The sequence below is a fragment of the Moschus berezovskii genome, chromosome 9 (genome assembly GCF_049115385.1).
Source record: "Moschus berezovskii isolate FMDL1 chromosome 9, NW_MosBer_1.0, whole genome shotgun sequence".
Classification (NCBI taxonomy): Eukaryota; Metazoa; Chordata; class Mammalia; order Artiodactyla; family Moschidae; genus Moschus; species Moschus berezovskii.
This window is the reverse complement of record NC_142468.1, coordinates 16531660-16558007: the sequence shown is the minus strand read 5'-3', so window position 1 is coordinate 16558007 and position 26348 is coordinate 16531660. Positions and strand designations below refer to the sequence as shown.

Below are 26348 nucleotides of genomic sequence, written 5' to 3'. Positions count from 1 at the left end.
TGTGAAAGTGAAAAGTGAAAGTGAAGTCGCTCAGTCGTGTCCCACCCTTAGCGACCCCACGGACTGCAGCCTACCAGGCTCCTCCATCCATGGGATTTTCTAGGCAAGAGTACTGGAATGGCTTGCCATTGCCTTCTCCGGGGATAGACTTGAGGTCTCTCCAATAGGAGCAGACCCTTCCCTTACTCAGGGAGTGTTTATTGGCAGCATGTGCCAGGCTCTGTGCCCAGCCCTTTCCCTGGGAAGAGCTCTGGGGCTGAGTCCTCATCTGGGCCCACTAATCCCAGAGCCTCAGCTCTCACTTCCTTTCTGTCCACTGTTTACTATGGGATTCTTCAGTGCTCTGCCATTTGGTATTTGCCATTTATTACAGGACTCCTTTATCCTTGAGCACTGCCTAGAAAGTCCAATGATCGCAGCTGTCCAAAGGTCATTAAGAGAAAGTAATCAAAGGACCAGCCCCTCAGCCACAGATAGTGAGATGCAGCTTCAAGAGAGGAGGTTATAGAAGATTTAATCAAAGAATTAATATTTCCTTTTGGAGTCTGAGCCCCTTCTCAGATGAGGGAGTCAACTCTCACAACTCTCATCCATGTGTCAGCTCTGCAGGAGTGGGACCAAGGGATTTGCAATGATCTCTCTTTTTTTTTTTTTCCTTTCAGTGTTCAAGGAGAAGCCTAAACATCCCCCCAGCAGGGCCCAGTCCCTGAGCTATGCCTTGGCGTCCACTGATGCTTCGTACTTAAGTTCCATCATCCGACTCTTCAAAAACCTGAACTTTGTGCTGCTAGTCATCACCTATGGTATGATGCACGTGTGTCTGGGGTGTACTGGAACTGGGCATGTGAGACAAGAGACCTGACGTTTCTGTGCATCTTACTGTTTCCAGATCCCAAATGTATATGTAAAGTCGTCGTTTAGGGTTAAATTGAAGAGCCAGGTGTGCCTCAGAGTCTTCCCTGTTCCTTTAAGTTTACCTAGGAGACCATTCCTTCCCCTGTCAAGTCACCCGGCAACATGCCTGCTGATCCTCCAAGTCTCATCCTAGTATGTCTGCTGCAAAGCAGTATTAGGTGATTATTGTGCTGTTCTTAAGTACATCTTTGGAGAAGGAAATGGCAATCCACTCCAGTACTCTTGCCTGGAAAATTCCATGGACGGAGGAGCCTGGTGGGCTACAGTCCATGGGGTCGCAAAGAGTCAGATAGGACAAGTCATTTCCAGATCTCTTTTCCCACAAACTAGGAACTCCCTGAGAGTAGAGATTTGTGTCTTTTTACCTGTATATTTCCTCAGTAATAGGAGGAATTATAGCCTGGAGTAGGTTCTCCAACCTGACAGTTGTTAGATGAGTGATTGAATGAGTGTATGGATGGATGGTTACATGAGTCTTACTATGTGAATCATTCCCCAACCAATCCTTCATCTTCTAACTTGGCTTCTTTTTTACCTGAATGGAAGACAACATCCAAATTTCATGTAATTTTCTTGGCTTTGGTAAGATAAATGTCAGTCTTTCTGGTGGCATATTGGCTTACCTTTGCAGCAAGGTGTTTGCAGCACTTTCTTCTAATGATTAATGGCAATGTTGTCCTGGAGCTGGGCAAGGACACAACCTCAGGGCATTCCATTAAAGGTGTCTTTACCGATCCACCCAACTCTACTGCTATCCACTCTGCCCATTTAGCCCTCCAGCTTGGTGTGATTAAGATCGTGAGAGTATATCATGCTCAATGATCGGAAGAAAAAAGATGCGAGATTGGTTTGCCATGACTTATTCTTCGTGAAACCCCAGTTGGCTATTTGTCGTTCAGTCGCTCAGTCGTGTCCGACTCTTTGCAACCCCGTGGACTGCATCACGCCAGGCTTCCCTGTCCTTCACTGTCTCCTGGAGCCTGCTCAGACTCATGTCCATTGAGTCGGTGATGCCATCCAACCATCTCATCCTCTGTCATCCCCTTCTCCTCCTCTTTCCCAGCATCAGGGTCTTTTCCAATGACTTGGCTATAACCTTAGGTTTTCTCTAGGCTCCCAAACCGTGTGTCTTTCAACAATAATAACATTTACTGTGTGCCAAGATTTTTTTTTAATTTAACTCCCACCAGGTAAGTGGTATCATTTTTCCCATTTTAACAGATGAGGAAAAAACTCAGAGAGATTAAGTAATACGTCAAAAACACACCCTGGTGGCTCAGAGGTTAAAGCATCTGCCTGCAATGCGGGAGACCCGGGTTCAATCCCTGGGTTGGGAAGATCCCCTAGAGAAGGAAATGGCAACCCACTCCAGTACTCTTGCCTGGAGAATCCCATGGATGGAGGAGCCTAGTGGGCTACAGTCCATGGGGTCGCAAAGAGTCGGACATGACTGAGCGACTTTCACTTTCAAGAACACACAGCTTTTAAAGGGCAGAGCCAGGATTCAAACACAGATTTGTCAGACTCCAAAACCTGATCCATGATTGCCTGTACTCCTTCCCTGAATTTTGCCAGCCTTCATTTTATGATTATCAACGTCCTTTACCTGAATTAAAGTGTTTACCTGCTCAGGCATTAGATAAGAAGTGTTATCATCCACAGCAGAGAGGCACACCTGGTTTTCAGGCATATGAATAGGTTAGGTGAAATAGCCCCAGGTATCCACGTTGGTCTTCAAGCTCTGTGGTCTCCAATCCTCCTCTCTCCACCTTCTCGGTTCTGAGTGTGTCTCTGCATTCATTAACAAAACAAAGTTTCTGATTCTCAGGGTGGCCAACTAAAGATAAACATGGTGATAAAGTGATAAAAATGGTGATAAAGTGGTCCATGCTGCCACTGAGAGATATTCAGGTGTGGGTGGAGCCAACCACCTAGTGGGGATATTGTGGGGAATATCAGCCTATAGATGGATGGTGAAGCGTGATAGTGAAACTTTGGCCACCTGATGCGAAGAGCTGACTCAGAAAAGATCCTGATGCTGGGAGAGATTGAAGGCAGGAGGAGAAGGGGACAGCAGAGGATGAGATGGTTGGATGGCATCACCGACTCAATGGACATGTGTTTGGGTGAACTCCGGGAGTTGGTGATGGACAGGGAGGCCTGATGTGCTGCAGTTCACGGGGTTGCAAAGAGTCGGACACGACTGAGCGACTGAACTGAACTGAACTGAAATGTGATGATCTTTCGGTTCCCTTCTAGACTCAGGATTCCATGCTTCTAAGAACTTTCCCTTTTCCCTAGAATTAAACGTCTTGAATGCATCAGCCTTTGACCACCATAAGCCTTATTGCATCTGATGACAGGGCATTTGAGACCTACCGTGGAATTCTAGGGCAGATAACCGCTTAATAAATATCTCCTGGGAGTGAGAATGGTGATGGTAGTATTAACCAGGCAGTGGCCTCATTACAGAGGTTTCAGTCTTCAGTGCTAGAGGCTGTTGATGGCAGGGTCAGGTCACAGACCCGTTAAAGTAAGAAATAAGGAAACGTAAGAGGAGCAGCACTGTTTGATATGGGCTCGGCTCTGGGACATGCCGTGGGGCAAAGCGGCTCCTATTCCTTCCATCTTGCACAGCTGGTTGCATCTATGGTCTTCAGTCTGGCAGAATGGTAATTCTGTGATTCTGGATACTCTTCCTTATCTATCTGGTAAAGTGATAACACAGAGAATAAGTGGGTTAACACTTCTGGGATGGTGAAGTGAGGACTGTAGATCTTCGGATCCTCCGTGAAAACAAAAACATGGGCAGACATTATCAACATCAGTTATTTCAGGGTTCTTGACTAAAGGCTTAACCCAGCGAACATCTGTTCAAAACAAATGGCTAAATAATGGCAAAAGTGGGAAAACGCTATGTCCAGGGTATTTATTAAAAGCAGTCACTGTTTAACATCACAACTGCCTGAGGTTGCAATACCGGTTGGGGTCATCAAGAGGCTGGCCAAAGATCTTGAAAATATGGAGAATAAGATAACCAGGGGGCTTTGGAAACCTCTGACATATTCTTAGCAGTCTAGAAATCTGCATGCCCAGAGTTGTGCACATCTCTGGCTGCACGTGAAGCTCCATGTAAGCAGAAAGTGAAGGCTAGGGCAGAGTTGGCACCACCCTGCTGAAGATTCGCAGGCGAATCCCAATGAATATCCTCAGCAAAGTGGGGAGACTTATGGGCTTACGGTATTTAAGGAAATCTCTGTCTAATCATTAGTTCTAAACTAAGTTAGTAGAGCAGAAACCAGTGGTTGCACATGACGAAGGACACAGGTGTTACAAAATGAGTCCAAGAAAGTTACTGAACAAAAGCAACGGCAACAAATCTGGGGGAAAGAGAAGAATCTCATTTGTAGGGATGACATTATATTAAAAATGTCCAGTTTCAATTAAAAAAATAGAATTTCTTAACATTTTTCTCAAAAGCCTGGGGCAATCCCAGTGAGAAGGAGTTGCACTAATCTGGTTGTTTGCACACATTTCGTTATAGTCAGAAAAACACAAGCCTTATTTTCTTGATAGAGAGTTGAACTTGGTGACAGGGCTCTTTGCCAACTAGGAAATGATTCTTAGACTTGATCACAGATTTGGGAAAAAATGTTATCGAGCCGTTACTGTGTGTCAGGCACCGTGTAAAGTGCTTTATATACGCATTATCTCATTTAATCTTCAAAAGAAATCCATGACTTAGGTGCTTAACTGCTCCATTTTATACCTAAGGAAACTGAGGCTCTGATTTAATTCCTTGCCTGTGATTAAACAGTAATAAGCAAGAGAGCTTAGTATAAACTTCTGTCTGTCTAAGACCAAAGCCTGTCTTCCTAACCACCACACCACTTTGTCTCCCCATGCAGAAGGGAGCCTCTTGGAGACAGAACCAGGGATCTGTTTTCAGCCTCAGTTCCCTGAGTGACCTCTGAATCTGTCTGGCAGGGGTGGTGTTGATGGATGGTCCTTCCTGAGATTCAGTCTTCAGACTGTTTCCCTGGGGCTTGCTTTCTTTGAAGATGAGGATGTGGAGTTCTGGGGGTTAGAAGCAGGACCTACCTTCACTGACCAGCCATCTTTGGGACATGGGGATGATAAGGTTTCAATCTTAATGTGTCTTTCTAAGGGTTACAGGTCATGTAAAGGCACTGTTTGACACTCAATCTGCCTGAGAATCCCTGCTTTCTTCTCCTACAATCTTTGCTCCAAATTGAAAAGGCACACACAACCAAAAAAGAAAAAAAAAGACTCTCTACAAATTCAACTAATGCTTTGAGACCACCCAGAATCCCTCAGGTTAAGTTTTGAAAAGGGAAATGGTTCACACTTTAATTATATACATATATAACCATCTAGTGTAGGGCTTCCCAGGTAGCTCAGTGGTAAAGAATCTGCCTGCCAATATAGGAGATGCAGGAACTCGAATTTGATCCCTGTGTCAGGAAGATCCCCTGGTGTACCCTGGGGTAAGAAATGGCAATGTACTCCAGTATTTTTGTCCAGAAAATTCCATGGACAGAGGAGCCTGGTGGGCTATAGTCCATGGGGTCATAAAGAGTCAGACAGTGTTATAGCCATGCGTTCCGGGAAACAAACTCATTCAGAAGGATAACGCAGATAGTGGAGTGCAGTTTGTTACACCAGCAGGCCCAAGGCAGAGTCTTCTCTTAGCCAAGGACCCCGACCACCATTTGTGAAAATCTTTCATACTCTATGTGTACGTTGAACCCACCACCCCAATTTCCTTGAGACTTACATAAAACAAAGGAAGGGTAAATACAATCACAATAACCCTATCATTCAGTTAATAATCAATAAGCCTGTGGTTACATTCCGACAGACACGGAAAGTGTTTATAACCTGTCCGGAGGCAGGGGTGATTAGAGTATGTTTTCTCTTAGGCAATGAGTAACCTGGATGTGATCTTCAAGATTCCCCTGTCCAGAGGGGGACTTATCTTTCTATTGTAGTTTCCATAGGCACTAAGCACAGAGTTCAGAGTCCATTGGAGAGGTGGCCGAGCATGATCAGCATGAACAGCCTAAGATAGAGTCCAGGCCCTATGAATTCTCTCTTCAACACAACTGAGCGACTGAGGACACACATAACCATATGATACATAATGTTTATATTTTCCTCTGAATTATAAACACTTAAGATCATGTCGTTGACAATACAGTATACTAACACATATATATGGAATTTAGAAAGATGGAAATATAACCCTGTATATGAGACAGCAAAAGAGACACAGTTGTATCGAACAGTCTTTGGGACTTTGTGGGAGAGGGTGAGGGTGGGATGATTTGAGCGAATGACATTGAAACATGTATGTTGTCATATGTGAAATGAATCAGCAGTTCAGGGTCAATGCATGTTACAGGATACTCGGGGCTGGTGTGCGGGGATGACCAAGAGGGAGGATAAAGGGAGGAGGGAGGTGAGAGGGGGATTCAGGAGGGGGAACTCATGTACACCTGGGGCGAATTCATGTCAATGTATGGCAAAACCAACCAATATAATATTGTAAAAAAAAAAAAAAGATCATGTCGTTGGGAATCAAGCAGTTGATAGAATTTCGTGGACAAATGTGCTGGATCTGGGTGGACATGTCTTGGAGTAACAGCCTTGATTGATGGGCCAGTGAATTCAGAGTTGGTACATAAGGAATATAAGGTCTGAGTTTTTGATGTCAGCTCTGCTAATTACTGAGTGTACCACCTTCACCCATCCTGGGCCCCTCCTTTGTCTCTCTAAGAACCACCCCTCAGAAAAGAATAATAACCTTTGCTTCCCATTTGAGTTCCCTGGAACTCAAGCTATGCTTGTGAAGAATCTGTGCAGGGTTGGGCATCTGAACTCAGCCTCAACCCGTGTCCAAGGACACCTGTCCTTGGGGCTCTCAAGGCCTTTACACCACCCTACATGGGCCTTGGAGGAGCTGTGTGACCCCTCAAGATGCTGGGTGGTAGCAAATCCTTCTGGGATTCCCTGGAGCTTTGCTGAGGTCAGGCCGGCCCTTTAAACCAACAGTTTACTCCAGGTTTAGGAAGAACAAAAGGGAAATGAGCAGAGAGTTCCCAGAACCCAGAGATGAGGTCTGGGATCAGAGTTTCCCACTCTGGCCTGATGGTAGAGTCCCCTGGGTTGTGAGTGGTGTGTGCCTGGATTCCCTGCCTCTCTTCTGGAAAGTCAGATTCAGATAGTCTGTGAGGGCCTGGGAATCTGCCTTTGCAAGCATTCCAGGAGATTCTAGCCTGCAGCAGAGTTGAGAACCTCTAATATGGGTGTGTCACTGGTGATTCTCAGGGTCTTGGAGCCCCTTCCCCTCCCAGCTGCCTCCATGTGAATCCCAGCCTCTCAGAGCCTGGGCCTGCTCTGTGATCTTCCTGTGCCCAAGGCCATTTAGTCACCTTTTCAGTGAGTTTAAGAAATGCTGGGGTGGGGGGGCGGGGGGGGTGGGTTGTTGTTGTTAAAATGCAGATTCCTAGCTTCATTCCAGGAGAATCAGATTAAGTAGGTCCCGGGTAGAGCTCAGAAATCTGCATTTTAAAAATCTGAGCCCTTCTAATGCCAGTGATCTCTAGACTTCTATTTGAATAATTTGGTCTTGACACAAGACAGAAACTCAGAGTCTTTTCTGCCTTCCTAAAGCCCACCCCCTCAGGGACCCGCACCTCTCCCAGGTGGCTGATACAGGAATGACCTGGCCTTTCAGGGGCGATCACATTGCACTGACCTGGCAGGCTTACATTGTTGAGGGACAATCATATCCAAATATAACACGGTCACCTGCATTCCTGTGAGAGGTACTCATGCACAGGACAGAGCATGAATTTCATTCCTGCCCTTCAGTGTGGACGCCGGACCCCTTGGTTCGGTCAGTGGAGTGGAAAGAAAGTGAAGTTGCTCAGTCGTGTCCGACTCTTTGTGACTCCATGGATTGTAGCCTACCAGGCTTCTCCATCCATGGGATTTTCCAGGCAAGAGTACTGGAGTGGGTTGCCATTTCTTTCTCCAGGGGATCTTCCCAACTCAGGGATCGAGCCCAGGGCCCCCGCACTGCAGGCAGACGCTTTTATCGTCTGAGCCAGCAGGGAAGTCAGTGGAGTAGACTCGCGCCATTTAACTGTATCTAACCCACTCCAGTACTCTTGCCTAGAAAATCACGTGGACAGAGGAGACTGGTGGGCTGCAGTCCATGGGGTCGCTACTAGTTGGACATGACTGAATGAATTCACTTTCACTTTTCACTTTCACACATTGGAGAAGGAAATGGCAACCCACTCCAGTGTTCTTGCCTGGAGAATCCCAGGGACGGCGGAGCCTGGTCGGCTGCCGTCTGTGGGGTCGCACAGAGTCGGACATGACTGAAGCGACTTTTAGCAGCAGCAGCAGCAGCAACCTTTGGCAATATGGGGAGGGCCATCTAGATTCAAAAGGGATTCAAAATTTCTAATTCCTTTAGGGTTGGAGTGTAGAAAGAATTGGAAAGAATGGCAGCCTTCCAGGGTTAACCCCTGCTCCCCTCCACACCCTCCCCGCCTTAGCCCTGATTTTCGTCTCCTGTCTGGCTGGGAGCCGGGGATGGTTATTGGCAGATCACACTAGTCTAGCCGAGCCAGTGGGTCTCATACTCGAGCTTTATCAGGATTACCTGGAGGACTTGTTCACACAGACCGCCCAAAACCCCACTCCCAGTTTCTACAGCAGGAAGTCTGGGTAGGGTCACGATTTGCATCTCTAACGAGCTCCCAGGGGTTGTTGATCTGGAAGAGATTTTCCTAAACCTTTGAGCCTCACCAAGCTGCTCAACCTCCTGGATCAGCCTTCTCTGCACTGTTTCTGTCTCTGTTTTTTGGGGTCACGAAAGTGCTGGTGTTTAGAGTTTTTTGCTCCCAGTCCTCTTGGATAACTTCTCAGTTGCCTGGGGATTCTGCCCTCCTTGTTCAGCCCAAGTGGCCCAAGCTGAACATGACCTGGCATGTTCTCTGCCCCCTGGTCTTGTTAAACCTGAGGGGCAGGAAGGGGGCTGGTTTCATCCTCCTTGCACACCCCGTCCCCCCCTCCCATTTCGGGAATGTGTCTCTTGACCTGGGAATGGAATTTCCAAGTGGCTGGGTATGTGGTGAGAAGGTGAGGTGTAGGTATGCTTGTTATCTGAGAAGTTGCTGAGAGCCTGAGTGTGGCAGCTGCAGTGATATTTAACGGCATGTCTGGGGCACTGACTGTGACCCTGTGCCCTCAGGAGGTGGCACTGAGCTCAGCCTTGTTGCATCCCTGAGGTGATCTGCTTGGAGAGTCTGGGCAGGAAACTACCAGTGAGCTGAGCTGGGGGAATCTTTGCGGATCGGTTCAGTAAGGATGTAAAACCGAGTGTTTAAGATAGAGGACCTGGCACCCTGCAGTCTGGGTTTGAATGCAGTCCGGGTTTGAATGCAGCCCTGCCTCTTACCACCAAATGTGATGGTGTGGAGGGCAAACCAAACTCCCCCATTTTGCAGGAGAATTTGACTTTTGCTTAACTTTGTATCTCATTCCTCTGGGAACCTGATCAAGAATGGATATCAACCGCAGTTAGGCGACGTTACTTCTGATGAAAATGACTGCAGGTGGGCTAGGCGATCTACTCACCCTTGTTGGGAAGCCATTCTTTGTGTTTCTCTGAGCACAGCAACTCTTTCCACTGGCCTGTCCTTTATGGGGATCCTGGCAACCATGCCTGTGCATGAGTTACAAACAACAGTGGCTCCTGGGAGGGGTTAAGGCAGGGTGGGGGCCATGCCCACCTTTCCCTGCGCTGAGCCATCAGCTAGGGGGTGAAAGAGAATGGTTTCTGAGTGGCTCTGCGGCCTGGGGTCCTGTAGACTGGCTCCAGTGAAGAGGAGTGTCTGAGGCTGCCGTGCCTGGGCCCCCTGTCCTGTCTTATGTCCTTCTAAGTGGACCTAATGCCAGGTGTGCCAGTGGCAATCTGTGAGCCTCATCACCATCACCACCACTACCATCTCACCATCACCACCACCACCACCACTGTCGTCATCATGACATCACCACGATCACCACCACCATCGTCACCGCCATTGTTATTATGAAAGGAGGGCAGGAGGTCCTTCTCCTTTGGATTCATTTTAGTCTCATATTAGTTACAAAGTCACTGTACGGCTTTGAACAAAATGACTTCATCCCCTGAGGAAATTGATGCTTACAGAATGTTCTAAGTATTCCATTTATTTGTTGGATAAATTTTTGAATCAGGAGAGTCATCTAAATGTTCTTTAGGGTCCTTTCTGGTTTCAAATATAAGACTTTGTGTGGTGTTGAATCTGAGAAGAAAAGTTGGAGAGACGTGAAAACAGGTGAGAATGGGAGTGTTGTCAGCGGTCAGAGGTCTGGAGCATTCTGGAGAGGGCATAGGTCATCAGGAGGAGGTGGAGAAGTGTCCAGTAGTTTCACTGAGCCCTTAGGCCAGGCCAGTGCTTAAGAGGGATGTAGACGGATCTGACCTAGGAGTAATGTGTACTTCCTGGAGCCTGTGTTTTTAGGACAGGATAAAGGGATGAGAGGGCAATGGTGTGTGACTAAAAAGAGGTTAAAATGGTTACCTTTGGTTGTTCTGGAGTATTTCTTCTTCTCTGAGGGCACCACTCCCAGTGGCAACCAGGAGGAGGGTTTCTGACCGCCCTCACTGCTAGGGGGAGAGCTAGCAGCGGCCCCGCCAGGACAACGCCCCTAATGCCGTGTCTCCCTCCCTCCTTCAGGTCTGAATGCTGGTGCGTTTTATGCCTTGTCCACTCTGCTGACTCGCATGGTGATCTTCCACTACCCGGTAAGGGGTTCCCTACGCTGACCAGTGACGGAGAGAAGGAGATTTCTAGTGTCTGGGCAGGAGCTGGGGAGGCAGCAAGGGATGGTGTGTGCTCCAGGATTTGGAGGGAGGCGGCCCTGGGTCTCAGCCCCAGGTTCGGTGGTTCTCAGCAGTGTGAGAGCTGGTTAGCATCTCTGAGCTCTCATTCTCTTTTCTCAAAAGAAGTCTAGTTATTTATTGAAAGATTAATTTTATATTTTTTAAAAGACTGATTTTAGAATTAGAAAGTAAATCATAAGATTTATATGTGTAAAGTACATAGCACGGTGCCTGGCAACATAGTAGGTAAACGTGTATACACATAGAATCACCTGTGAAATCAATTAAGTTGTCAAATGTGGGCAAGATTTAATTTTAAAGTCTTAGTTGCTCAACGGAAAGCAGGTTGCAAATGTCTCCAGAACTAGGGAGGGTTAAATACAGGGAACTGGACAGAGTATCCTGGAGTTGGGATGTCAGGCCCAACCCTCTTTTGGAAGGTCAAGGGTCTCAGCTTGGGAACAGTGGGCCACCATGGGTGAGTGAGTATTCCAGTGTTGGAGGTTGACAGGTCTGAGTTCAAATCCTGCCTCTGCACTTAATAAAGGCCTCATGACTTTTGGCTAGTAGGCTAATTTCATGTGCCTTGATGTCTTCATCTGTAAAATGGGGAGTATTGATTCTTAACCTCCCGGTGGGCAACCAGGAGAATTAAATGAGATGATGATATAAAATCCTCAGCATGGTGTCTGGCTCTTAATAAACACACAAACATATGTAATGTCTTCCTACCTCTAAGACAGTGATAACTGGAAAAAAAAATAGCCTAAGTATGAAATGTTTGGATATACATATTTCAGTTTTTCCATCTGTGAAATGGGAATAATGCTAAAGGGTTCCTATGAGGATTATATTTTTGAAAAATCTACCTAAAAGTGGTTTCTAAGGATAGAATTTGTTTTCCCCCAGCATCCAGTATCATGCACCCACACCCAGGGTTATATTATATTAGGAGGAGCAATTATTCTAGGATTTCCTCCCCTAGAATTACTGGCAGCTTTTTACAGCTTGTCTTGTTCTGTTACTTTCTGAGAATTGGCTGTAGTAGCGCCCCAGTTACTTGCCTTTACCCCTTTGCCTGCTGGTGACTGCGCCCCATCAGATGTCTTGTTCCATCCTTGAGTGGTCCTTGGGGCTATGGTTTCCCCAGGGAGAAGAAGTGAATGCTGGAAGAATCGGCCTGACCATCATCCTTGCAGGAATGCTTGGGGCTGTGATCTCAGGCATCTGGCTGGATAGGACCAAAACCTACAAGTAAGTGACTCTTCCGCTTGGACTGAATTGGAGACCCATGTTTTGAAATGATATGTTCATCGGGAACATGGCTGCAAGGATGTGATTGCAGCAGCTGGGGTCTGAGCGGTCAAGGAGGCAGTTCAGATGTATTGTCTCTGGGGATGAGGAGGTGGTTCCATTGTCAAATTCCCATGGCTTGCTCATGAACCTCCTGGGGTTAAGCAGGGTGCTCTGTGCTTCCAACAATTTTCAGTGTATTACCTTGCAGTTGCTTCCACATCGTTGGTAAATATTGTGATATGGTTTAGCCCTGATTGCCCGGTGCATTTCTAAGAGCAACTAAGATTTTAGTGGATTGCAGGCTAATCCAGCATGCTTACTAAAAATACAGATCCCTGGGCCCCACCCCTCATGGATGTCAATTCAGTAGGGGAGTCTGCATTTAGAAATCAACCCAGATGCCTTGATTCAGTAGCCAGCCTTGGACAAAGTGCTCTGGAAACAGAGGCTCAACTTGTTGCGTGTGTCCCGTGCTCCGCATCCACTGGGTGCTCAGTTAATGCTGCTCAGAGGGGCAGCTGCCTGGGCTGTCCTGCGCTGGGCAGGACAGTATTCTGGGCTGCTTTGTCAAGACATCCAAAGTTCCCAGTGTCTGGAGGTGACAGACAGCGGCAGACCTGTTCTCTGCACACAAACCCGCTTCTGTGAGGCTCTGGTCAGACCAGGGCTCCCTCTGGCTGCCCTCAGCAAAGGCCAATTGAGGCCCTCCCTTGGGATGTGGCTGCCTGGCTAGACACGAGGAAGAGCCCGGCTGGACCTAATTACTGCTGGCAGAGCTGGGCTGCAGCCTCGTTTCTGCCATATGCTGGTTGCTGGTTTCAGGCAGTGAGAACTGGCCTCCCTTGAACCAGGGAATAGCAGCATCTCTCTTCCAGGCTTGCTCTGTGGCAACAGAAAGCGGGGATTGGAATGTTGGCGGGGCCGGGATGTGGGCAACCAGATGATTCAGATGAACCAGAAAAGACAGTGAAAGGGCTGGGAGGACACTGCAGAGTCCAGCTGACACGGTTCCTAGTGTCATTTGATATCTGCATCCTGCAATCAGCATGGACATTCTTCTTTCCTCTCTACTACTTGGTCAGAGAAAGGGTGAGGGAGCTCTGTCATCCGGCATTTTGGTGCCTATTCCTTCTCCTTGAGGCTCCCAGGTGTGTCTCCTGTGGTTTGGAGACAGAAATTGGATGGTCAGGTCCATTTATGTCTGGCTGAGGCTACAGAGTTTTGCAGACAGGCTAGTGGTTTAAGAAGAAGCTATGTGTAAAGAAATATGGCAAATGGTGAGCTTGTGGGATCAGTAAGGGAGATGGGTGTCCATGGGCCTGGGTTCTGCAGCAAGAGGTCTTGGATGCGGGGAGCAGGGGGAGAAGAGATGAAGCCCCTCTGACCTCAGCAGCTGCTCTGAAGACCCAGGAGGGAGGGGTGTCCTTCAGAGGCTGTTGCTCATTTCCGAAGATGTAGCCCCATCATGTGTTAGTATTCCTGTGTGTGGGAGCAGAGAGAGCATGGGTTTCTAATCGTGCATTTACCTAGTGGGTGACTTTGGATAAGTAACTTGACTGAACTGAGCTCAGTTTCCACATTTGTCATATTGGAGATAGTCATATGCTTCTTTTTTCCTACCAGTTTTATTGAGATATAATGGACTTAAACTGTATCTGTATACAGCTTATGATTTAATTTACATACATCATGAATCGATATCATAAATAGTTTAATGAACATCCATCATCAGTATGGATACAAAATTAAAGAAATAGAAAAAAATATCATGATGAGGACCTTTAGGACTTTATTAACAACTTGCGTACATAACATATACCATGTTGATTATCATGTTGTACATTACATACTTGTGTGTGCTGGTTGCTCAGTTGTGTCCGACTCTGCGACCCAATTGTCTGTCCCTGGAATTCCCCAGGTGAGAATACTGGAGTAGGTAGCTGTTCCCTTCTCCAGGGGATCTTCTTGACCCAGGGATGGAACCTGGGTCTCCTACACTGCTGGCAGATTCTTTACTATCTGAGCTACCAGGGAAGCCCACATTATATACTTCAGTTCAGTGCAGTTCAGTCGCTCAGTCGTGTCCGACTCTCCGCGACCCCATGAATCACAGCACGCCAGGCCTCCCTGTCCATCACCAACTCCCGGAGTTTACTCAAACTCATGCCCATAGAGTCGGTGATGCCATCCAGCCATCTCATTCTCGGTCGTCCCCTTCTCCTCCTGCCCCCAATCCTTCCCAGCATCAGAGTCCTTTCCAGTGAGTCAACTCGTCGCATGAGGTGGCCAAAGTATTGGAGTTTCAGCTTCAGCATCAGACCTTCCAATGAACACCCAGGACTGATCTCCTTTAGACTTAGTCCTTACTTATTTTACCCTGGAAGTTTTTAACCTTTTGATTGCCTTCCTCCTATTTTCCCTTCCCTTCCCCACCCTCACCTTTGGCACCCACAAATCTGATCTCTTTTTCTGTGAGTTCGCATGCTTGTTTGGTTTTTGGCATATTATTGACCTACTACACTGGTAGGTTAGTTCCTTAACACAACATAACGATTCAATATTTCTAGAAATTTCAAAATGACCCCTAGGTTAAGTCTGGTTATGGTCTGTTACCATACCAGGATGTTATTACTCACTGACTGTATTCCCCACACTGTACATTTCATCCCTTTGATTCATCTGTTTTCCAGCTGGAAGTTTGTACCTCTTAATCTCTTTCGCCTGTTTCTTTCCTCTCCCCCCACCCTCTCCCTTCTGGCAGTCACCTGTGTGTTCTCTGTATCTATGAGTCTGTTCCTGACTTAACGTCTGTTCATTTGTTTTGTTTTTTAGATTCTGCATAGCAATGAAATCATATAGTATTTGTATTTCTCTAACTTATTTCACTTAGCATAAGATCATTTGGGTCCATACATGTCACTGCAAATGGCAAGAGTTCATTCCTTTTTATGGCTGAAATACATATGTGTGCATACCACATCTTTTTAATCCATTTATCTATTGATGGGCACTTAGATTGCCTCTGTATCTTGGCTTTTGTATATAATATTACAATGAAGATAGGGGTACATACATTGTTTTGAATTAGTGTTTTCATTTTCTTGGGATAAATGCTCAGGAGTGGAGTTGCTGGATCACCCGAGTGTTCTGGTTTCTCATATATGTACATGTAATTTTATTTATTTTTGGCTGAGCTGGGTCTTTGTAGTCTGCAGTCGTTTTTCTAGTTGTGGTGCACGGACTTCTCACTGCAGTGATTTCTCTTGTGGGGGAGTGCAGTCTCTAGAGCGCCTGGGCTTCAGTAGTTGCACTTCCAGAGTTCAGGCTCCATCGATGCGGTGTGCAGGCCTACTTTCTCTGCCCCCTGTGGGATCTTCCCAGACCAGGGATCAAACCCATGTCTCCTGCATTCGCACGTAGAGGCTTTACCACGGAGCCACCAGGGAAGCCCCCTGGGTGTTCTGTTCTGAAACATTTTTTTAGAAATCTCCGTATTGCTTTCTCTAGTGGACGCACCAATTTACAACACCCACCAGCAGTTCACAAGGGTCCCCTTTTTCACATGCTTCTTGGCCATCTGTATGTCTTCTTTGGAAGAATGTCCATACAGATCCTCTGCCCACTTTTCAATTTTTTTTCTTTTGATGTTGGGTTGTATTAAATCTTTGTATATCTTGATATTAACTCCTTATAGACATATCTTCTCCCATTCAATAGATGGCCTTTTAATTTTCTTGGTAGTTTCCTTTCCTGTGCTAAAGCTTTCCAGTTTGATGTAGTCCTATTTTGCTTGTTTTTGCTTTTGGTTCCCTTGCCTGTGGAGACATTTCCTGCCCGCCCCCACGCCCCCCCAAGAAATTACTAAGACTGATGTCAGTGTACTGCCTATAAATTTATTCTAGAATTTTTGTGGTTTCAGTCTTAAATTTAAGTCTTTAATCCATTTTGAGTTTGTTTTTCTGCATAGCGTGAGAGAGCAGTTGAGTTTGATTCTTTTGTATATAGCTGTCCAATTTTCCCAACACCATTTATTGAAGGGTCTGTCTTTTCCCCATTGTATGTTCTTGCCTCTTTCATCATAGGTTAATTGTTCACACAAATGTGGGTTCGTTTTTGAGTCACTATTCAGATCCACTGATCCATGTGTCTGTTTTGTGCCAATACCATACTGGTTTGATTACAATAACTTTGGAGTACAGTTTGAAATCTGGAAGAACTGATACCTCTAGTTTTATACTTTCTCAAGATTGTTTTGGCTGTATGGGGTCTTTTGTATTTCCATACACATTTTAGAATTATTTGTTCTAATTCTGCAAAGTTTCCATTGCTGTTCTGACAGGAATTCCTTTGAATATGCCGACTGCCTTGGATTACACTGTTTAAAGATTTTTCTTGTGTCCTGAGACACGCTTGTGTCACTAAAAACTTGCCTCTTAGAACTGCTTTTCCTGTACCTGTATAGTTTGTATTGTGTTTTTTGTTCATTTGTTTCCAGGTGTTCTTTTTTATTTAATTTTTACTTTGATTTCTTCAGTGGCCTAGTGGTTGCTTGGTAGATAATTGCTTAGCCTCCATGTTTTTGTGTTTTTTGTAGTTTTTTTCACATTGATTTTTTAAAATATTTTTAATTCCTTTTTACATTAAAAAATTTTGCTTTTTTTTAAATTGAAGAATAACTGCTTTACAGAATTTTGTTGTTTTCTTTCAAACATCAACATGAATCAGCCATTCGCATAGTTAATTTCTAATCTCAGTTTTGTGATTAGAAAAGATGCTTGATATGATTTCAGTTTTCTTAAATCAGTCATACTTTTCCTGCAGGGCTTTTGTAAGGGTTAAATGTAATACTAAATATATGTAAAGAGCTTAAGAGAATCTCTGGCATCCAATTACTGCAGTATTAGCTTGACATAAGCAGCATATACACCTGCCGGCCCCACCGTGTTTCTGGCTTCAGCAGAGATGAGGGAAGGCTCTGAGCTTTCATGGTCTGAGTCCTGATGCTCGTGGCCAGGGTGCGCAAGGAGGTGCGAAGTCCCTGACCTCGGTCAGGAGGACAGGGAGAGGGTGCCGGTCCAGTGCAGGAGCCGGGGCCACAGCAGCCCTGAGGGGCAACCTGTGGGGAGCAGTGCGTGGAGGGGCAGGAGCAGGGTGAGCCCGAAGCAGAAACCAGCGCTGATGGGCCTTTCGAGGGACCAACCGCGGGACACGCACCCGGGAGGGGGCGCAGCTTTCTCCCTTGGACTTTGGAGTCAGGGGCTAGTTCAGGGCTGGAGAATGTTCTCTCAGCGGCACTGTCAGGACTGGAGTTCAGACTCAGCGGGAAGAGCTGTGCTGCACGTGAGCAGGTGGCAACAGGGAGGACTCGAAGACGACAGAGGCTCACAGTCAGGGCCCTGCCCGGCACTGTCCGGGGGTCGGGGGCGATGCAGACAAGCAGAGTGGCCTTCTGGGGTTGTCCGCGTGCCACTGACACAGACCACAGCTGATGTGTGTCCTGTTTGTTTGTTTTTTTTTTCCAGTGGAAGGAGAAAAGGAGAGGGCTGTGTCCCTGCTTGTGGGTGGGATGTGCCCAGTTCAGGTGCAGTGTTTACTTGCTGAGAGATTTCTGCAGGAGAACACATGTGCTACAAGATGGCTTCACACTGTCCTGGTCTGACCCTTTGTAGCTCTGAGCACAGTGTGATCATTGGTCCGGTGTCCATCAACCTCATGGACAGAAACTTCTGTGAGAGTAAATAGCACACAGACGTCGGCTTGCTCAGCACTCAGCAGTTGCCCAATAGATAGGAAGTGGGGTGGAGGAAAAGAGAAAGGAAGGATGGGAAAATATCCTGTTAAAGTCAGCAGTTTATGACTCAACTTCATTGCCTCTGCTTGTAGGGAGACAACTTTGGTGGTCTATATCATGACTCTGGTGGGCATGGTGGTTTACACATATACCTTGAACCTGGGACACCTGTGGGTAGTGTTCATCACGGCTGGCGCAATGGGGTAAGTTGTACTTCGAACCTACTTAACTGGAAAGCACCGTCCATGGTTCAGAGACCTGCTGACATCCTAAGATGCAATAGGGATCTGCCGCCTCTCATTGACTTCTACAAACGTGGAAATGGCCAGAGGTCATGTTCACTCATAAGACTTCAAAAGGCTGCCTGGGGCACCCAGGCCCATCCATGCTGTTGGGATGGACTATGTCCTTCATAAATCTCTGGGAGGCTAGGAAATGTTTAGCGTCTTTATAAGCTCTTCCTAGGACAGCGTGGGGTCATACGAAGTACAAAGGCCTGGGGATCAGAAAGGGTGGGTCCTGAGCTCACTGTTGCTGGCTCTTTATTAGATCATAGGCACCTCCCTACTCAATCTGAGGCTCAGTGTCTTCATCCGTAATTGCAGATGAGTGGCCTCCCTTGTGGAATTGTTGGAAAGGAGAGGTTGTAAGAGATCAGAGCTGGCATTTTCTAGACCTGTTGTATGAGAAAGTATAGGAAGTGGAGCCCCTTCCACAGGGATCTCTGCTCAGCTTCTCCTCTTGCTCATTTTCCTATGGACAATGCATGTGAGGGTGTGTGAGCATGTGTGTATAATGGCCACCTGGGTGGTGGCCTGATTTTCAAGGGCTTGGCACGTCTTGATGGGAAGAAACAGAAAAAGGAGTTGTAGGGCAGGAGCTGGGCACCTTTTTTCCTTTTTCTGGACATTCTCCATCACTTCGTTTCTGTGATCTGGGCTTTAGCTTCTTTATGACTGGCTACCTCCCACTGGGATTTGAGTTTGCCGTGGAGCTGACATACCCGGAATCAGAAGGCATGTCGTCTGGCCTCCTCAACGTGTCTGCCCAGGTAGGCCTCTCGTTGGGCGGTGGCCTTGAAGCCGTGGGTCTTTGTTCCCTGCCAGGCTCGGCGGGTGCAGGCGCTGCACAAGGGCAGCTCAGCTCCCCTGTGGGCTGCTTGGCTGGGCCCCTGTTTCCAGTCTTCTCCGTGCCTGTGCAGGTATTCGGGATCATCTTCACCATCGCCCAGGGCCAGATTATCGACAACTACGAAATCATGCCTGGGAACATCTTCCTGTGTGTCTTCCTGACCCTTGGAGCAGTGCTCACTGGTGAGTCAGGGCCTCAGGACGTTGTGATGCTCTGACTGTGCCTGAGTTTAGACTGTTGGCAGTTTAGCACCCAATGTCTGCACTGCAGCAGGGCAGAGGAGAGGGCTCATGAGGAAGTATCTTTGGCAGGCAGTAGCATATTTTGTTGGAATGAGCTTCAGTTTTGGTCCCAAAACGCCCTTGTTGGAACCCTGCACTGTGACACTGACCTCCATAGCTCTTTGACCTTGGGCAAGTGGACCAGCCTCTGGGAGCCCCACTTTCCTAATCTGTAGAATGGAGATTGCTGTGAGGATTGGAGCACTGTGTGCAAACTCTCTGCACATATCAGGGGTCTATGCATGGAGGCCAGTGTCATCACTGGCGTCTTCCTGTCTGGCACGGCAGTGGTCCCCCAGGCTCTGTCAAGCTGGCTCGCGGAACCTCCAGATCCCTGGAAGGTCTGAAGGAGGTGGGATACTCGTGACCCTTAGGAGAGTAAGGGCTCCCTCTTGTGGTTGAACTTGACCATTGCTCTGCTTGATAACTCTGTTGCCCTTCTTCTGTGTCCTTGAATCTCAGCATTCATCAAGGCAGATCTCCGGAGGCAGGATGCAAACAAAGAAACTCCTGAGACTGTGAGTATGTGGGAGCTGCTGGGCTGAGGTGTGGACACAGCCTTTGCTGAAGCTGTGGCATTGGGGAGAAGCGGGGGGAGCGCCCGGGGGACTGGTGGCAGTGAGAGCCGCTCAGTGTCACGCACGTGGAGACAAAGGGTTTCCTCCGCGGGACTCAGCCCTGCTTTTCTGCTGGCCTCTCTGGGTTTTTCTCCCACTTCCTTCCCTGCTCCGGTCCCCAGAGCCAGTCCCTGTGACAGTCTGCCGAGCCACGCCCTCCCCGGGGTCCTGAGACAAGTCCCGAGGCCCGGCTCCTCTCCTTTCAGCCCGGGGTTCGTGAACGGAGAGGAAAGGTGGGGGGCTGGCTCCTTCATCTTGTCATAGCGGTGGTGGCCCCGAGGCAGTGGCTGTCCTGGCATGTGGCAGGCCTTCAGGAGGTGCCAGGGAGGCACCAGAGCTAATAGGTTGCCAGCAGGGCTCTAAAAGTACAAGTCAGGAAGCAGGAGTGGATGGTGGTGGAAGGGGAGAGGGCCAGGAATTGTTAGATTGAGAACAGAAAAGTATTTCCCATCTTTTCTAATTGGCTGGGAACCGTTTTAACCATCGTGCTGTGCTGTGCTTAGTCGTGTCCGACTCTTTGCGGCCCCATGGACTGTAGCCCGCCAGGCTCCTCTGTCCATGGGGATTCTCCAGGCAAGGATACTAAAGTGGGTTGCCATGTTCTCCTCCAGGGGATCTTCCCAACAAAGGGATAAAACCCAGGTGTCCTGCATTGTGCGAGGATTCTTTACTGTCAGAGCCACCAGGGAAGCCCAAGAATACCAGAGTGGATAGCCTATCCCTTCTCCAGGGGATCTTCCTAACCCAGGGATAGAATCCAGGTCTCCCACATTGCACGCAGATTCTTTACCAGCTGAGCCACCAGGGAAGCCCAAGAACACTGGAGCGGGTAGCCTATCCCTTCTCCAGGGATCATCCCTACCCAGGGATTGAACTGGGGTCTCCTGCATTGCAGGTGGAGCCACCAGGGAATCCTTTAACCAATGTGTTAGGTATCAAATCTGAATCAGGATGAAAGGAATTTCAGCTCTCAGGAGCCAGTGGGATATTTCTTAAAAGCAAAACAAAACACCCAAAACCTATTACAGAGGTAATACATATTCTTTGTAGAAAAATTTCAAAATATAGCAAAGTATACAAATTTTTTTGTTTATTTTTTGTTTCTTTTAGAGTGTACAAAGTTTAAAAGGCATCCTATAATAGCATGACCTAGAGATGAGGTCCTGTCTTTTGCATTTACTCACACATGTCTGTGTACACATATAATATATATGTGTAGATATATGTATGTATTTTTTAAACGAAAGTAGGTCTTGTGCTTTTGTCGTTCTGCAAGCTTTCTTGTTCTCTGTGCTTTTGTACTTTCTGCAAGCGCTTTGTCAGGTCATTAGTCTTTTACGACATACTTGACGTCTCAGTGTTCTAATAACTGCACATGGATAGACATGATTAGAGGGACAACTTTTGTGTCCAGGAACACTAAGATTCTTTCTGATTGTTGTTAGGAATGATATTGTGTTTACTGTTCTGGAGCTGACTTTTTGGGCATGTTCTTAAGCACTGTGTTTTCTTGAGAAATGGATCAGTGGTTGTTTCCATTGTTAAGACTTTGATATGTGTTACCAGACTGTCCTGTAGAAAGATGGTACTATCAATACTACTAATATGCATTGCTCTAGCAGTGTATGAGGCCAGCTCTGAGTATTTATCATTTTGAAAATCTTTGCCAGTTATCTAAGGCAAAAATGGTATCTGAAAGAGGTACCTTTAGTGCTCTAAGGATGTGCGCTGAGAGGTGGATGCCAATCTCTTTTCCCTAGTCGTTTGCCCGCTGATCTCACGCTCTGGAGTTGGCAGGTGGCGGCAGGGAGCAGGTGAAGGGGGAGGTGCCTGGGACAGGACATTCAGGGGGACAGAGGGAACACCTGAGACAGGAGCAGTCTTCTCAGCAGCCTGTGAGAAGCGTGGCATCAGCCCTGTGGAGATGGCCTTGTCCCTGTGCCATAGACGAGGAAATGTGGTTCGGGACACTTTGGTGACCATATTGTGAGCCTATGGAAAGGTGCCTATGATAACAGGATGGGTTTCTCATGAAAAACTTTCAATTTGAAATGTGATGCATTGTGTCAAGCGATATGAGATTCTGCTGTTTACTTTGTTATCTCTGTTTCCCTGGGCAAAAGCAAACAGAAGAAAGTAAAGGTTGCCTATAGTCCTACTGCCAGAGATAAACCTCGTAACATTTTAGTCATTTCCCAGTGTTTTTTATGGATATGCTTGTGCCATTGGGTTTTCCCTTTTTGGCCATACCACCCAGCATCCAAACTTCCCTGACCAGGAATAGAACCATGCCCCCTGCAGTGGAAGCACAGAATCTCAACCACTGAACTGCCCGGGCAGCCCTCTCTTTGGGCTTTCTACCCTGCCTGTTTCCTTAGGAGAGACTGACAACCTTTCTACACCTCTCCCCCCAGCCCTGCATCTCCATGTACCATGTCCGTTTCCTCCTGTTCCTGCTTCGGTGGGCCCACATTTCCCTGTCTCACAGGCAGATCCTTGTCCCGTGGCCCAGGGTTGTGATCCGGGAGGCGGTGCGGGCTCAGTCCCATCCGTGTGGACTCCGGGGGCAGCGCGAGTCGGCCCAGGAGGCCAGCGGGCGCAGGCGCTCACGGTGCCATCCTGGACACTCCCCGTGTCCGCAGCTCCCTCGCTCCTGGGGCCGGTGGACGGGGGTCAGAGTCACGCGGGGCTGCTCCCAGGGATGTCAGGGTGGTCAGAGGGCGTCGTGAAGGAACCGTCATTCCCCCACCGAGGTGGCGGGGGTGAGTGGGACCTGCAGACCGTCCCAGGACTTCAGTCTTGGCGCCAGGGGACGACGGGGCAGAGCTGCGCTTTCTCATCAGTGAGGTGGGTCATCGGCAGAAAGAGCCGGAGCTTCCAGGGGGTCAGGACTGACGCTGATGATGAGAATCTGTGTTTGGGTCTCCATTTTTCTCCCAGTTGGTAGCTCTTGGCCCAGAGACATAAGCCTTGTTAGGTTGTGACTTCAGGGTGGTGGCGCTGAAGGAGGCAGGTGTGTGCATGGAGTGTGTCAGACAGGAGGTGGCATGAGTGGTTGAAGGCGGCTGCTGGCTCCTGAGTGAGGGCTCCTCAGGGCTGAGGCTGAGCTGGTGTCAACAAGTTAGCAAGATGGAGACCTGGAAGCGGGATCTCCCGCTGTTGCCTCTGCCATGGGCTGCCCTAGTTGTGGCGAGTGAACCGCCCTTTGTCCAGCTGACGTGGCCTGCATGTGCTCCGCCAGCCTCGATGGTCAGAGCTGTGTGGGGCTCGGCCTGTGCTCGAGGCCTTGTTGGGAACGAGATGAGCCCCTGAGGGAAGAAGCAAGGTGTTCCTAAAACAGCAGACAAATGCCCAAGTTGGCAGCAGCACTTTAGGGGCCTCAGAGCATAATTTTCAGGGCATATTAATCCACCCAGCTAACAAGCGTGACCCTGAATACCTTCTAATTCTGTGCCATCGTCCCCAAGAAATCTGATGACAAACAGCCAAAGTCTCTCTTTCTATGGGGAAACAATATTCATATATAAAGTCTCTCTTTCTATGGGGCAACAATATTCATATATAAAGTCTCTCTTTCTACGGGGCAACAATATTCATATATAAAGTCTCTCTTTCTATGGGGAAACAATATTCATATATAAAGTCTCTTTTTCTATGGTAAAACTACATTAATATATACATATTTTGAGTCATACTGCATCTGGTCTTTATAACAGTTCTATGCTGCATCTGTTCCACACACGTGGTAACCATATTTCTCACCTGGGGGCTGCCCCTGACCAGGGGTAGTCAGCACTCCTGAGTGGGGTGCAGACTTGGCCCTTCCACAGGCACCTGGGGGTCCATCCAGGTGGGGTGAGGCTGTCAGGAGGCGAGGGTGACCGGAGCTCAGTGGCACTCACAGTGAGATGGTCCCTGGAGGCTGTGCTGTCCCGAAAGGCTGACCTTTTTGCTCCTCCTTTGCTCCTGTCGTGACGGTGTGTGTGTCTGGGGAGCCCTGTGCGTGACCGGAGCCCCGGGTTCCCCCCAGATTCCGGACGCACAGGCAGGCAGATACTCAGCACGGTGGAGTCCCTGCCTCCTCACCCCAAGGGCGGTCCCCTTGTCTGTCTTGTAGAAACCCCAGGAGGGGGAGGAGGAGGAGGACAGCAAGAGCAGCAAGGCCCCCACCACTGTCCAGGAGGAGCACTTCTGAGAGAGGGCGGAGAAGCGACTTGGGGGACTCGGAGCGCCCCCACCACTCCAGCCAGCACAACTCTGCCTGCAGCCCCGCGGCCTTCACCCGAGCAGCTGCTGGGGGAACTGGGAGGAACATCTGTGGCTTGGAGGACAGCGCCTCTGCCTCCTGGAACCCACTCCAGAGCTTGCCCCGTCTCCCTGGGGGAGATGCACTCTTCCCCACATGCACGTTGGGGCCCCGCCTTCCCCCTGCAGGTTCTGGGAGCTGGGGAGGCAGAGAGAATGCTGGAGTCGGTCCTGGCTGCTGCCTCATCCCCTGCTCCAGCCCATCCCTCGGGACAAAGCCTGCAAATTATCACGAAACAAAGCTTATTCAGGAGATTAACTTTTTCTAGTGTCTGAAGACCCTTAGGAGCCCAGTTCTCAGGAGCAGCAGCTCCTCTGGACACAGGTCATTCTTGGGCCCCCAGACTGACCACTGACATTCCGTGGGAGAGCAAACACCCTTAGGACACACCCCTCAGGACTCCGGGACCAGGTTCTTCTGGCTTGTGTTGGTGTCTGTCTGCAAACCCTCTCTCCTCAGAGCTGATCAAACCAAACATCAATAAACTTGATAAAAACATTGCTGTGACTGAGAAGAACAAGCCAATTTCAGAGAGTTGACCTCCTTGGGATGTAATGGTGCTAAGAATCTGGGGAGCCTGGTGCCCTGATTCGGGAACAGAAAGGCTCTTTTCTGCAGACGACGTCCTGGCCCAGGGCCTGTGTGCATCACTGTCACCTCTGTGCCTTCCTCCAGATGCCGCTCAGGGTCTCACGTTCTCCTGCCTGTGACCCTCACTGCAAACCCACCTGGGTCCTTCCCCCCTGAGAGCTCCAAAGGTCCCTGAGAGATGAGGGGAAGGGGCAGGGGAGGTGGCCCCTGAATGGGACTCGGATCTGCTGGGTTAGGTAAGCGCGTCCACCTCCGGTGGGGACAGTATTTGCAGCCCCAGCCCCTCTCCCCACCCCCTTCTGTAATAGTAATAATTCTTTCTCAGATATTCTGAATTTAAAGGGACTCCCTTTCAACCAGGGGCTTCTCAGGTATCACCAGTGGTAAAGAATCTGCCTGCCAATGCAAGAGACTCAAGAGACACAGGTCCGATCCCCAGGTCAGGAAGATCTTCTGAAGCAGGAAATGTCAACTCACTCCAGTATTCTTGCCTGGGGAATCCCATGGACAGAGGAGCCTGGCAGGCTGTAGTCTATGGAGTCACAGAGTCAGACATGACAGCGCGCACACACGCACGTGTCCTTTCAACCAGCCCAAGCTGCCCTCTCCTGCCTTACCTGTTGTCTGGCTCTACTCATGGGCTTGGGAAGATCTGCTCAAAATAAGACATTTTGGTTGTTTCTCATGTGCCTTGAGCTCCATGATCACAACCCCGTGTTGTTTTGTTGTGGCCACTGTCCCGGGCTTAGCATATTGGAGCTGCCTGCATGGAAGTGGTGCTGGGTGCTTGGGCCACTGCCCGAGGGCAGCTGGTGTGTGTGTGTGTGTGTGTACAGTACTCTGTACATAAAAGAAGAAGTTCACACTTCTGGTGCAAGGACTGAGTTGTGGTGGAAAGGAGGTGGAAGATGAAGGTGCCTTACTTTTTCATAAGGAGAAAGTGTTTACTCTTGAGTCTCTTAATTTTATAAACAAAATGTTTACTGAAACCATCGTTTTATTTGAAATCATAATTAGTATTTTCTATTTGTAACACCAGATGTTTTAAAGCAATAAAATATCCTCCATGTGGTCTGCCTTGTCTCTTGTTGGGACAGAGATGGCTTTGGTGGTGGGAACAGGCTGGAGGGGTAGGGGCTCGGGGTAGGGGAGGCGCTCCTCCACACAGAAGGAACAGAAGGCGGTCCTCTGTAGACATAGATGTTACCATGCTAGTGGGTTATTTTTTAAAGATGAGGCTGCAGACGTTACTGTCTGTCCACGTGGAGACTACAATTCAAGGCCGAATCTGTGGCTCCAACAACTTTCCATTCAGAGTGATCCTTTTACAGTGCATGTCAGCCACATCAGTCCTCCACTTCAAACCCTCTTCTAGCTTCTTAGCTCAACCACAGCCCAGACCTCACCAGAGCCCACAAGACCCTATGTGCTATGGCCCCCACCTTCCTATCTGACCGTCCGTCCTCCACTGTTC

General features: G+C 48.3%; 1 protein-coding gene across 1 annotated transcript in view; it reads left to right on the top strand.

Moving 5' to 3' along the window:
* The window catches only part of LOC129562505 (choline/ethanolamine transporter FLVCR2), a 57084-nt gene extending 32772 nt beyond the window's left edge, over positions 1-24312 (top strand). The window contains exons 3-10 of the mRNA XM_055435687.2: positions 663-803; positions 10716-10783; positions 12012-12115; positions 18041-18151; positions 18894-18999; positions 19150-19261; positions 19823-19878; positions 24095-24312. Of these exons, the coding sequence (XP_055291662.2) occupies positions 663-803; positions 10716-10783; positions 12012-12115; positions 18041-18151; positions 18894-18999; positions 19150-19261; positions 19823-19878; positions 24095-24172 (776 nt within the window). The 3' untranslated portion in view covers positions 24173-24312. The remainder of the gene's footprint in view (positions 1-662; positions 804-10715; positions 10784-12011; positions 12116-18040; positions 18152-18893; positions 19000-19149; positions 19262-19822; positions 19879-24094) is intronic.
* The last annotated feature ends 2036 nt before the right edge of the window (positions 24313-26348 follow it).